This window comes from Polypterus senegalus, chromosome 3, assembly GCF_016835505.1.
Source record: "Polypterus senegalus isolate Bchr_013 chromosome 3, ASM1683550v1, whole genome shotgun sequence".
Lineage (NCBI taxonomy): Eukaryota > Metazoa > Chordata > Cladistia > Polypteriformes > Polypteridae > Polypterus > Polypterus senegalus.
The window spans coordinates 257,782,334-257,797,106 of record NC_053156.1 but is presented as its reverse complement, the minus strand read 5'-3'; the positions used below and the strand labels follow the sequence as shown (position 1 = coordinate 257,797,106).

General features: G+C 40.0%; 1 protein-coding gene across 2 annotated transcripts in view; it reads left to right on the top strand.

The window, feature by feature from the left end:
* rcan2 (regulator of calcineurin 2) overlaps positions 1-14,773 on the top strand; it is a 167,415-nt gene that overhangs the window by 96,731 nt on the left and 55,911 nt on the right. The window contains exon 1 of one of the 2 annotated variants that reach the window (XM_039748941.1): positions 14,461-14,751. The exons of the other annotated variant lie outside the window; for it this stretch is intronic. Coding sequence (XP_039604875.1) covers positions 14,665-14,751 — 87 coding nt within the window. The 5' untranslated portion in view covers positions 14,461-14,664. Of the gene's footprint in view, positions 1-14,460; positions 14,752-14,773 lie in introns of those variants that run through there. 2 annotated transcript variants of the gene reach the window in all.

Here is a 14,773-nt window from a genome sequence, read left to right as displayed (position 1 = left end):
AACTTTAGCTATGTTTCTTAAGTGAAAAAATGCTGTCCTAGTGATCTGATTAATATGCGATTTAAAATTCAGATTACAGTCAACAATTACCCCAAAGCTTTTTACCTCCATCTTGACTTTTAATCCTAAAGTATCCAGTTTATTTCTAATAGCGTCATTGTATCCATTATTGCCAATCACTAAGATTTCAGTTTTCTCTTTATTTAACTTGAGAAAATTACTATTCATCCATTCTGAGATACAAGTCAGACATTGTGTTAGTGAATCAAGAGAATCGGGGTCATCAGGTGCTATTGGTAAGTGCAGCTGTGTGTCATCAGCATAGCTGTGGTAGCTCACATTGTGCTCTGAGATAATCTGACCTAACAGAAGCATGTAGATCGAGAATAACAGCAGACCCAGGATAGACCCTTGTGGAACACCATATCGGATATCATGTGTCTTCGAGTTGTAATTACCACAACTAACAAAGAATTTTCTCCCTGCCAGGTAGGATTCAAACCAATTTAAGACCGTGCCAGAGAGGCCCACCCATTGACCCATTGGCGATTTCTAAGAATATTATGATCAATGGTGTCAAATGTGGCACTCAGATCTAAGAGGATGAGAACAGATAAATGGCCTCTGTCTGCATTCACTCGCAAATCATTTATTACTTTAACGAGTGCAGTTTCTGTGTTGTGATTTGTTCTAAGACCCGACTGAAATTTATCAAGAATAGCATGTTTATTGAGGTGGTCATTTAACTGCATAATGACTGCCTTACCCAGAGATTGGTCTAAAATTTTAAAGGGCGGTAGGGGTTTAACTACAGCAGTCTTAAGACAGTCTGGGTAGACCCCCGTATCTAATGACGAATTTACTATGTCAAGAACATTATCAATTAGCATGTCCGATACTTCTTTGAAAAAATTGTTGGTATTGGGTCAAGGATGCAGGTGGAGGGTTTTAACTGAGATATTATTTTATGTAAATCAGGTAAATCTATCCTAGGGAAAGAGTTTAATTTGTTTATAACAGGATGCTGGGGTTTAGGAGGATCCTTAGTGTTGGGGAGATATACTATGTTATTTCTAATATCATTAATTTTTTGGTTGAAAAATACAGCAATAGCCTCACAGGTCTTACTGGAAGCACTTAGGAGGCATTCCTTTGAGTTACCTGGGTTTAGTAGGCGATCAATTGTAGAGAATAAGACTCTGGGATTACTAGCATTGTTATTTATAATCTTGGAGAAATAGCAGCGCCTCTCAAGACGGACAGTGTTATTGTATTCTGTTATTTTAACTTTTAATATTTCATAGTGGATAGTTAGTTTAGTCTTCCTCCATTTACGCTCAGCTCTACGGCATGTTCTCTTTAAATCAGACACTCTTTGGGTCTTCCATGGTATAACAATGCTAGAAGATTTTTAACTGTCTTTCCAGGTGCAACTATGTCAACAGCAGCTCTCACTTTAGTATTAAATCTTTCCACCTTACTATTTACATTATCCTTGCTATTATATACTATAAACAAACTGATTGCTTAGAATGTTTGTAAGTTTTAAAGCTGCTGCTGAGTCAAAGAAGAGTTTTTTAACAATATGCTTCTCATGGTTGTTTTTATCATTATTTCTATATTAAAAAGTAGAAGAAAATGGTCTGATAGACCAATATCAATGATCTGCTTTATATCAACTTTCAGTCCTTTAGTAATCACTAAGTCTAATGTATGACCTGCTTTATGTGTAGGCTGATTAACGAGCTGTCTCAAATCAAAAGAATCCAGGAGGTTCATAAATTCTTTTACTTTTAGATCACACTGATTATCTATATGAAAATTAAAGTCGCCAACTATTAGGAGTGTGTCATAGTTGTAATTAAAATTGACATTAAGTCAGAGAATTCCTCAAAAAGATGTGTTGAATTTTGGAGGTCTATACATGGATAATTCTAGAACTTGAGAATCTCCATGGATAACAACGCAAGATACTCAAAGGACTTGAACTTACCAAAACTGACATCTTTACATTTCAACTGACTCGAGTAAATGTTTGCCAAGCCCCCGCCACTTTTTCCTTTCTGATCTGCACGAGTAAAACTGTAATCCGGAGGCGCAGATTCGATTAAAACAGCCGCCCGTTCTGAGATAAGCCACGTTTCACTTAGTGCAATAAAATCTATTTTTTATCACTAATAAGATCGTTGATAAAAACGTTTTATTGGTTAAAGCTCTAACATTTAATAGTGCCATATTTAATGTTTCGGATGGGCAGAGATGAATACTATATGCGTTATTGATATTTGGAATATGAACTAAATTATTTTATTAGCGCCGCTCTGTGTGTATTTTTGTTTAATCTGTAATCTGTTTTTATAGTTTTAATACATTGTTCCTCTAAAATAGTAATTTTAATTAGATTATTGGAGTTTATGCCGTATTGCCTAGATTTTCTACGTGCATTGAGATTGCTTATTACAGTATTAATGTTGTGCACTTTAACGGAAGATTCTATTAAACACTTATCATGTCCTAGCACAACAGTATCATTTCGGAAGGGGTTAAGAGCAGAGATAGATAGTCAAGATAAACAAATTACCTTAGATATGTTTTCGGAGAAGACCCGGGCACCAAAGCTGTTTGGATGCAGGCCATCTCGCTTGAAAAAACGCGGCCTTTCCCAAAAGAGGTTCCAATTGTTGATAAACCCGATGTCTTGCTTCTTGCAGAAACCCTGTAGCCAGTTGTTTAATCCTAGCAGACGACTGTAGTAATCTTTGGATCGTCTGACGAGAGGTAGTGGACCCGAAATGAAGATACAGTATTTGCCGATGGGGTCCTCTCCTTCGTGTCTTTAATCAAAGCTGCAAAGTCAGCCTTGAGGATTTCCTATTGTCGGTGCCTTATACCGTTTACCCAGGCATGCAAAAAAATTGCTCCAACTGCCCTCTCCTTGTGCTTCTCGTAGATTGCTGGCGCACATCTCATCACATCTTGGACACGAGCACCAGGAAAACAAGAAACAAACGATTTTCCATTAGGGCATGCGATATAGTTATGCCTAACATTTGTAACATACTGGTGAAGTATCACCTGAAGTACTGCATATAATTTTGGTCTCCTGTCAACATAAGAGACATGGCAGCTCTTGAAAAAGTCAAGACAAGAGCGTCTACATTGACTCCAAGACCGCAGGGTATGTGTTATGAGGAGTTGAACCTTTTCAATTTAAACAAAATGAGATTAAGAGGTGATATGATTGAAGTTTTTGTTTTAATTATGAAAGAAATTAGCACAGTAGATCCAAGCCATTACTTTAAACTAAGTTCAACAGGAACACGGAAACACAGTTGGAAACATGTTCACGGTAAATTTCTTCCAAACTTTAGAAAGTTATTTCTTCATTTGGGGAACCATAGACACATGGAATAAATTACCAAGTACAGTAATCCCCCGCCTATCGTGGAAGCTACATTCCAGACCCATCAGCAATAGGTGAAAATCTGCGATATAGAAAGACCATATAAATAAACTTTTTTTTTTATTGTTTAAGCCTTAAAATATGCTTCCCACACACTTTAAACACATGCAAAACACACTTTGTAAGCACATATGATATGTGGATGTCAAGCTAAGGATATGAGTAACATCTCTCTATTATAAAAAAAAATCTTGGCAAGCAGACGAGGCTTGATCTTCTCAGAAGACAATTTGACATCCCGCGAGAGACATTTTAATGGTCACGTAAGACAAGACAGTGAGACAGAAGGACAGCTGCTGTACAGGCTTTTAAATGATCGACGTGCAGATCGAAAAGCAGAACAGGCATCTTGGCAGAAGCAGCACAAAGCCAGCAGCTGATCCGTCCACTTCTGCTTAGTGTGTATTCAGCTCCCCAGTTCACAATGTGAGCAGGAGAGATCCAAAGTAGCAGGAGTGTAGCATGCCTCCCCTTTGTGGTTGAGCTAAGCTATCAAGATCAAATCATCTCAGAGAGACACGCAAGACTAGACATTCCAACCTTAGGAAGCAAAACCCGTGAGACGTTGACCTTTGCACGTCACGCCCTACTTACAAACAATTTAAAACAATTTCACTCACATCTAACCTAGCAGTTGTTGGAATGCTTTTGGCAGACAAATTTCAGGTACTCCCAGCTCTTAAAACGACGACAAGCAGAATACACAGCTTGCCTGGTGCAGCAATCCAGCATGCATTCAGTCCTCACAACCCTTACCTTCAGAACGCTAGCGGCAGAGACGCGAAGTTGTGAAAGGACAGCTGCTTTACAGGCTTTTAAGTGATTGACGCAAAGAGCAACAAGCACAACACACAGCTGGCCAGCAGCAGTAGGAAGACACCAGCTGAACCGATTGCATCTTTTTAGCGTGCGTTCAGACCCCCGCCTTCACAACGCGAGCAGCGTTATAAGTTCCGTGAGAAAGATTTAACCACGTCCGGGGCAGGAAATAAAGGACAAATATTGTTTTTACAAAAGTTTTAAAGTAATAATGAAAATAATGCATATGTAACAATTCCCATGAAAATAACAATCTCTTTAAATTGTTTATCCGGTAAACCAAACCCGGTGGGTGGGTGAGCGAAGTGAGCAGGGGGCAGAGCCCCCTAGTAATAATAACATTAATAAATCTGCGATGTAGCGGGGGCACAATAGCTGAAACGCGATATAGCGGGGGATCACTGTACTGTGGTATATAGAGTAGGACTTTAGGGACCTTCAAATCTTGTACCTTGGGCTGGATAGATAGAATAGGTGATCTTTGTTGGGCTAAATGACCCATTGTCAAAACTTTTCAAATATTGTAATATTTTAATGTAAAAGTATGGGATTTTACTCTTGTCCATTTCGGGAGATGGATGTCTGAAATGGAACTCTGTTAGCAGCGATCGCCACTGCTTTTGGGGTTCGGGGGGGGACAAAAATTAATTTAAAAGTAAGCAACTGAAGAACCTCTCTTTCTCTCTATATTGTGGATCAAACTATTATGGGTTAACAATTGGATGACAATGGCATTAAGACTGAACTTTATTCATTGCCTCTAAATTTCTAGTTTATTTATTATGTGTTTGGCTATTGTGAGAAGCAGTTAGTTACTCATAATTTGCATTAAATCAGGAAATCCTGGAAAGCTAGAGATGATCCAGCTATAAGTTGCATTGTTACCATGTCCTTTCATACTTCTTTGTTGAGAAAAATATATTTTGACAGTGTCATCCCAACAGGGTAAATTTACGAAAAGAGTAAATAAATGAATACAAAACAAATAATGTATTAATCCTTGTCATCTTTTGCAGGCACCAAAAATATGATTTGAAGTGGATATCTACAGTTGTGCTTGAAAGTTTGTGAACCCTTTAGAATTTTCTATATTTTGCATAAATATGACCTAGAACATCATCAGATTTTCACTCAAGCCCTAAAAGTAGATAAAGAGAAACCAGTTAAACAAATGAGACAACATTTTACTTGGTCATTTATTTATTAAGGAAAATGATCGAATGTTACATATTTGTGACATTAAAGAGTCTTTTTCTGTTGATTAGGAAATTAAACATCCACTGTGGTTCAGTGTTGTATAACAAAATATTATGTTAAAATGTTGGCTTTTTGGGTAAGCTACTCATTTGTACTTCTCTACTTGTTAAGAGCATACTCAAGCATGACTTACATTGGCAGATAAGTCTGTTCTCCAAAAAGTACTTCTTGATTAATTTGGCAAAAATTCCACTAAAAACATGATAGTTTTGCTTAGATTTGCAAACACTTAAAAGCCAATGTTTAACTTGAGCCAACAATTACTAGAAATGTGCTGGCGAGTATCAAATGGAGAAGATCATTGTTTTGGGTAGATAGTTACCTTTGATGTGCAGGGAGCTGTGATTTCTATGATGCTAACATGGACGGAGTCATGAGTTTAATATATAAAAATAGATTTTTAGATTTAATCATGGAAATGTGTGGAATTTGGAGATTGGACTGGCGATTTTTACAAAACTTCCCAATTTCTTTTTGAGTATGTCCTGTCATCTGGAAAATTTGTTCTAATTTGTTGTTTTTCAAGCAAAAACAATTTTTGTGCCTCTGTCTGTATGTGCATGTGTTTATGCATGGTTTCTTCTTAGCAAATGCACATGCATTTACCTATTTGCATGAGATATGTGAAGTGTCAAAGAAAGCAGAATCAGATATCCCAACTACAACTAAAAAACTAAGAAACATCATCTTAAATGCAAAATTCAGGGCACAGCATTTTCCCAATGACTTTTACAAATCTGGTTTTCTGCAAGTTTTAAAAACATACCATAGAATGAACACTAAAAGATGCTTGCAATTAACATGTCAAATCTAAAACCCATCTAAAGATAAAGGAGAAATTAAGATTAATGTGTGTAAACCCAATTATCAAACACAAGATGCCAGTCTGTGGAGTATTTTCTGGCTGTATGTGCAGAGTCAGATGTACCGCTTGAAAAAATAAAGAGGATGTGTTCTTTCTTTACTAAGCGTAGTAAACAGGGTGGTGCATTGCTAGAAAATGAAACCAGTCTTCATCAAACTTCTTTCTTCAAAAGATTTGTGGCAAGAAAATCTATGTCAGAGTTCATAGAAGATAAGCGAGACCATAGCATTCTCTGCATTGTGATAGGTGAATAAACATTTGTTGTCTGGTAATTCTTTCCTGTAGGCAGGCCTAATTGTACGGGATGTATGGGAACCCCTCTTAATTTTTTCGATTTTTGTTTCTAATTGGCTGAGCTTTCAAAGTAGCAACTTCCTTTTAATATATGACATGCCTCATGGAAACAGTAGTATTTCAGCAGTGACATTAAGTTTATTGGATTAACAGAAAATATGCAATATGCATCATAACAAAATTAGACAGGTGCATATATTTGGGCATGCCAACAGAGATATTACATTAATAAAAAGCCTCCTTTTGCAAATTTAACAGCCTTTAGATGCCTCCTATAGCCTTTGATGAGTGTCTGGATTCTGGATGGAGGTATTTTTGACAATTCTTCCATACAAAATCTCTCCAGTTCAGCTCGGCAAAGTTTGATGGCTGCCGAGCATGGACAGCCTGCTTCAAGTCATCCCATAGATTTTCGATGATATTCAAGTCAGGGGACTGTGATGGCCATTCCAGAACATTGTACTTCTCCCTCTGCATGAATGCCTTTGTAGATTTCGAACTGTATTTTGTGTTATTGTCTTGTTGGAATATCCAACCCCTGCATAACTTGTGTAAGTTTGTGACTGATGCTTGAACATTATCCTGAAGAATTTGTTCATATTGGGTTGAATCCATCCGACCCTCGACTTTAATAAGAGCCCCAGTCCCCCAACTAGCCACACAGTTCTACAGCATGATGGAACCTCCACCAAATTTGACAGCAGGTGTTTTTCTTGGAATGTGTTGTTCTTCTTCCGCCATGCAAAGCACTTTTTGTTATGACCAAATAACTCAATTTTTGCCTCATCAGTCCAAAGCACTTTGTTACAAAATGAATCTTTCTTGTCTAAATGAGTATTTGCATACAACAAGTGACTCTGTGTGTGGCGTGAGTGCAGAAGGGGCTTCTTTCTCATCACCCTGCCATACAGATGTTCTTTGTGCAAATTGCGCTGAATTGTAGAACGATGTACAGATACACCATCTGCAGCAAGATGTTCTTGCAGGTCTTTGAAGGTGATCTGTGGGTTGTCTGTAACCATTCTCACAATCCTATGCATATGCCGCTCCTGTATTTTTCTTAGCCTACCTGACCTGGGTTTAACAGCAACTGTGCCTGTGGCCTTCCATTTCCTGATTACATTCCTTACAGTTGAAACTTTTGTAGCTTTCCCCTAAACCATGATACTGAACAATCGTTATTTTCAGATCTTTTGAGAGTTGCTTTGAGGATCCCATGCTGTCACTCTTAAGAGGACAGTCAAAGGGAAGCACAACTTGCAATTGACCACCTTAAATACCTTTTCTCATGATTGGACACACCTGGCTATGGAGTTCAAGGCTTAACAAGCTAATCTAACCAATTTGGTGTTGCAAGTAATCAGGATTGAGCAGTTACATGCATTCAAATCAGCAAAATTACAAGGAGACCCTCATTTTTGCACAGCCAGTTTTTCACATTTGATTTAATTTCAACTAAATACTGCTTCACTAAAAATCTTTGTTCAGAAAACACCCCAGTACTCAGATGTTCCTAGGAAATGAAAGACATACCGCTGTTATCTTTTTTGTTGAAAGTAGAGTAAATTATTATGCAGACTGAGAGGGGTTCTCAAACTTTTTCATATGACTGTATTTACTGTAACTGATGCAGAATAAATTATATTTACTGCAACTGGTATTAACAGTGTTTCCCATGGAAATTTTCTTTTAGTGAATGACATTGGTTGTAAACGGTATCCCTTTTGAAAATTAACAGAATTTTTTTTTATTTAAAAAATGTTTTGCCTTGTGATGATGAGGCATGCTGGGTCTACATTTGCCTCTTCGGTTATAAACTCAGCACCAACTACCCTATCTGGAAAAGCAGTCTTCTTCTCAGATGCAACACGCCCTTAAATGTGCTTCTCTCTTTTGCTTTATTTATTTTAATATATTTAGTGGAAGATACTACAGATGTGAAGGTATAGGTTTTTAAGCTATTGATGTAATGATTTAGATTTTCAATCTGTAAGTGTCTAAAGTTTAACAATCATTAGAAATAAAGTACCTAATTATAATTTCAGGTACTGAAGATCTGGCAGTTGTCATCTTTATGGACAGCTGTAACATTTCCAGCTTATCACACAGGCAGTCATTTAGTCACTTCAAAATTGCCAGCTGAATCTTAATGACATTTTAGCAGTGGTTACAGACAACACATCTTACTGTCTGAAAGCATGCCTCGAAGGTTTAAACGGGGTTATGCCCAACAGTATACATTCAACCTTCTTCTGTCATATCGTCAGTTTGGTAGGAGAGGTCTGGCAGCACTATAATTACATCATTGAGGCTACATCAGTAAAAAAGTGGGTGAAGTTTGCCTTCTACAGAAAACTTGCCAGTAAAAGAAGATGGGTAACCTTATTGTCACTGAAAGAGATTGTGCTGTCCAAGGTCCCCCTTGATGCAGTAAACCACAGATGGAATAGCTGCTTCAAACAACCACAGTACCACACTGAAAATATTCACCTACAAAGATTTCTTTTTGGCTGACAACAAATCAGCTCAGGTTGTAACAAACATCCTAGAGCTGAAATTGAGGAAAAACTGGAGACCCTAAATAGTGACCCAACAAATCAAACACAGTTTTGACAATTGTAGAGGGCACTCCCTGTCCTACTGCAGTCTTATAATACAACATAATGGAGATGTGGGCTCCTACCTGATGAACAGAACTGCAAAATCCTATGGTGGTACCAAAACTGATAAGCGTGTGACAAAGGAGAGCAGTACTTGACCCCCTGTGTGATGCATTTCACCTGGCCTTTGCTAAGTTTTTACAACACTGGGATGTCCATTCTGTGCTTCAAATGAGAGTCTCTCTCCTCCTGTCCAAACTGCCAATTATATTAAGGGTGCAAGATAGCATTTTCTAATCTTGACATAGATTTAGTTGCCCTAAATATACTTCCAGCTCTGTGGACTGTGAGAGGAACTGTAGCAAATATAAGAATGTAGCAGTCACGGTTTTGCTAAGATTCACCCTGTCGTAGGGATATATATTTTTATGAATTTATATGTTTAATTCATTAGTTTATGGTAAAAACTCAGTTGTCTGAATGAAGGAGAAATAAAATGGGTAAAACCAAAAATCAGAAAAAATAAGACAGAATTTGTGAAAAAATAAAATAGTCTTAGATGTATACCCTCTCCAAGTGCATTATTAAATAAAAATCAACCTTGTAACAAATTTTAATTAATAATCCATTGTAACAGAAAGAGAGGACAACGATAAAGAGTTGGCAAGATGGCCACATTGTATAATTGGATGCAGCAAATAAAAAAAAAAAAAAAGAATAAAAGAAAAGCACACAATTATTGTGGAGTCATCTCTACAGACATGAGTTCAAAATAGAACTGTCCGAAGATGGTGGAGCTTCTAGTTTTGGGCCCATCTGACAGGAGCAGGCGGGTCCAGGTGGATGGACACTGGAAATGGTATCAGAAGTGTTCTAGCCAGTCTACAGAGGGAGAAAGAGAGAGAGAGGCATTAGAACACAGCACCACCCCTGCATCGGCAGTAGAATTGCAGTCACTAGGGCTCTTCAGCTGTCCCCTATGCTCACGTGCATGATACCATATACAGTATGTTGATGAACACAAATTTATTGTGTATTTTCTGTTAGACTGAGATTCTAAAATATTTATCTATTACATAATTGTCCCCATTGTTTGAGGGGATTCTTAAAAAAGAGCAGTGCATCTGCTGCAATTATTACTGGATCATTAGGTACTTTTGAACTGACAATTTGATTTCTCTGCAGTTGTTTTTTTACAGCTATCCTGTGTATTATTGACTATTGTATGCATCTTTTATTACATTTGTATTTGCATAGCAAAGCTCTTTTTTGCTTGTACTGTTCAGAATTATTTTCTACCCTTTATCTTGGATGGAACATTTATTCTTAACAGCATTCAACCAAAAGAGACTCAGAACTGCACCTCTTACCATTGTTTAATATGAAGGTTGTTGTTCAAGAGGTTAGAAGTGATAAGACCTAGATGAACATTTTTCTTAATTGAGAAACCATTAAAATGAAACTAGCCTGCTGTGGAAAAAATGGCACCACGTACTGTAATATATGATAAATTCTGATCTGACAATGTGCCAACAGAACAGACTAACAGACATGACATTGGTCACAAAGCTGTGTATGAAGCATGAATTTGTTTGAATTTGAATCTTTTTCATCCATCAATCCTCTTCCGCTTATCCGAGGTCGGGTCGCGGGGGCAGCAACTTAAGCAGAGAGGCCCAGACTTCCCTCTTCCCTGCCACTTCTTCCAGCTCTTCCGGGAGAATCCCAAGGCGTTCCCAGGCCAGCCAGGAGACATAGTCCCTCCAGCGTGTCCTGGGTCTTCCCCGGGGCCTGTTGGACGTGCCCGGAACACCTCACCAGGGAGGCGTCCAGGAGGCATCCTGATCAGATGCCCGAGCCACCTTATCCGACTCCTCTCGATGCGGAGGAGCAGCGGCTCTACTCTGAGCCCCTCCCGGATGACTGAGCTTCTCACCCTATCTTTAAGGGAAAGCCCAGACACCCTGCGGAGGAAACTTATTTCAGCCGCTTGTATTTGTGATCTCGGTCACTACCCATAGCTCATGACCATAGGTGAGGGTAGGAACATAGATTGACTGGTAAATTGATAGCTTTGCCTTACGGCTCAGCTCCTTTTTCACCACGACAGACCGATGCAGAGCCCGCATCACTGCGGATGCCGCACCAATCCGCCTGTCGATCTCACGCTCCATTCTTCCCTCACTCGTGAACAAGACCTCGAGATACTTAAACTTTTAAAGAGGGGGACCACCACCCCAGTCTGTCAATCCAGAGGCACTGTCCCCCGATGTCCATGTGATGTTGCAGAAACGTGTCAACCAAGACAGTCCTACAACATCCAGAGCCTTAAGGAACTCCGGGCGTATCTCATCCATCCCCGGGGCCCTGCCACCAAGGAGTTTTTTGACCACCTCAGTGACTTCAGTCCCAGAGATGGGAACGCCCACCTCAGAGTCCCTAGGCTCTGCTTCCTCATTGGAAGGCATGTTAGTGGGATTGAGGAGGTCTTCGAAGTACTCCTCCCACCGACCCACAACGTCCCGAGTTGAGGTCAGCAGCGCACCATCCTCACCATATACGGTGTTGACACTGCACTGTTTCCCCCTCCTGAGACGCCGGACGGTGGACCAGAATCTCCTCGAAGCCGTCTGAAAGTCATTCTCCATGGCCTCTCCAAACTCCTCCCATGCCCGAGTTTTTGCCTCAGCAACAACCGAAGCTGCATTCTGCTTGGCCTGCCGGTACCTATCAGCTGCCTCCAGAGACCCACAGGACAAAAAGGTCCTATAGGACTCCTTCTTCACCTTGCGGCCACAGCTCCGGTCAGCCCCCTCAACAATAGAGGCACGGAACATGGCCCATTCGGACTCAATGTCCCCCACCTCCCTCGGGACGTGGTTGAAGTTCTGCCGGAGGTGGGAGTTGAAGCAATCTGACAGGGGACTCTGCCAGCCGTTCCCAGCAGACCCTCACAACACGTTTGGGCCTACCAGGTCTGACCGGCATCTTCCCCCACCATCAAAGCCAACTCACCACCAGGTGGTGATCAGTTGACAGCTCTGCCCCTCTCTTCACCCGAGTGTCCAAGACATATGGCCGCAAGTCCGACGACACGACCACAAAGTCGATCATTGACCTGAGGCCTAGGGTGTCCTGGTGCCAAGTGCACATATGAACACCCTTATGCTTGAACAAGGTGTCTGTTATGGACAATCCGTGACGAGCACAGAAGTCCAATAACAAAACACCGCTCGGGTTCAGATCGGGGGGGCCATTCCTCCCAATCACGCCCTTCCAGGTCTCACTGTCGTTGCCCACGTGAGCATTGAAGTCTCCCAGCAAAACGAGGGAATCCCAGAAGGTATGCCCTCTAGCACCCCCTCCAGAGACTCCAAAAAGGGTGGATACTCCAAACTGCTGTTCGGCGCATACGCACAAACAACAGTCAGGACCCTTCCCCCCACCTGAAGGTGGAGGGAGGCCACCCTCTCGTCCACCAGGGTAAACCCCAATGCACAGGCTTCAAATCGGGGGGGAATAAGTATACCCACACCTGTTCAGCGCCTCTCACTGGGGGCAACTCCAGATTGGTAGAGAGTCCATCCCCTCTCAAGGAGATTGGTTCCAGAGTCCAAGCTGTGCGTCGAGGTGAGTCCGACGATATCTAGCCAGAACCTCTCGACCTCTCGAGCCAGTTTCTGTAGCTGAGGATCAGACCACCAAGGTCCCCGCCTTCGGCCACCACCCAACTCACACTGCACCCAACCTCAGAGGGGGGCCCCGGTGACCCGCGTCCGGGCAAGGGAAAACGTCGTCCAAAGTTTTTGTTCCTCATCGGAGGTTTGTTGAACCGCTCTTTGTCTCATCCCTCACCTAGGACCAGTTTGCCTTGGGTGGCCCTACCACACAACATAGCTCCTAGGATCATTGGGACACGCAAACCCCTCCACCACGATAAGGTGACAGTTCAAGGAGGGGAATTTTATTCTTTTTTTTTTTTTTAATTTGAATCTTACAATTACTATTGTATTGTGATGTACATATTGGATGCAAGGCTTATCTTAGAATAAGTGTTAATTAATGAGATTAGTTAACAACTAGGTTTATGTTTTATTCCTAAGCTGACAGTGGGGGGCCTGATATGTAATGTTTTGGGTTGCATTGCGGGTGTCTACTTTAATCCCAAGACCTAATCACACTGGGCAGTAAACTGCAGTTTTAGCAATTTTCAAACATTTCAATGCACTTTAGGTAAAAGTGTCAGCTAGATTTGCAATGGACTGGTGCCTTGTCCAGGAATTGTTCCTGTATTTTATGCAGTGATACTTGGGGAGGTTCTAGTCCCCGAATTCTTGAAATGGATTTAAGTGAGTTTGGGAATTTCATATTATTAATTAAATAGATAAATTTAAATGTTAAATCTTTGAGTACAACAGACACCCTTGCTAACCTGTATCATGTATTTATTTTATTTCCATTATTGTTAAGTTGTTTTGTTTATGTTATGCGTCATAATCTCCTTTCATATTTTATAAACACCTCATACTTCTGATAAATATAGTACAGGAATTCTATATAAGAGCTGTAAAGTATAACAGGTGTGGCATTTTTATACCTCAGTTACACATTAGTGTACATTTTAAATCTTTACACCTCATATTTTTTAATGATGTAAACTTTCATAAACATAGTGTACTCAAAACTACCATTCCTATGGTGTTCTTGTACAGTGCATCATTTTTTGTTTTAATAACATTTCCTGTGCATTTTAAGGAATGTAATCCTATTTCTTCTATTTAGAGTGTACATCTAATTCCTGAAACACTGCAGATGATTTTTTTCTTCTAAATTTAGTACTGTTTATTATAGTCTTATCCAGAACAGCTAAAGCTGCTGTAAATGTAATGTATTTAACTTAAGCTGCTAACAAAGATGGTTCTGACTCAATTCTTTGAAAAACACTGTTTCAATTCATTTGTCTGAATTTGTTTTTGGCACATAATCATGTTCAATTTGATCCAGAACATCGCCTCCAGTCAGAAAAAAATATTTTTTTTAAAGGAAAGGAGAGAGAGATGTAACTGATGTCAGCCTGGCTATGATGTCATTGAGGGTGGGGGGGAGGTGGTATGTGGTTTGCTATTGCCACTGTGCTGAGTCGCTTCATGCTGCGAGTAGAGAGAAGTGAGAAGACATCGAACTACTATTGTTCACTGCCATAAGGAAGCCAACTACTCATTCGATCATTCAGTACATCTGAATGTATTTTGATGTCAGTCAACCAGCTCAGAAGAACTGATAAATATACAAAGGAATTCAGTACTTTAAAGCCTGCTTGTTTTGTAGGCTAAATTCTGAACTATTTCATAAAGGAGATTGAAAACATGCCTGCACAGACCATGGACTGTGATATCTCCACTCTTATAGCCTGTGTAGTAGATGTTGAGGTTTTTACTAGTCAGCATGTTAAGGTAGGTGCCTGTTGCTTCTTTT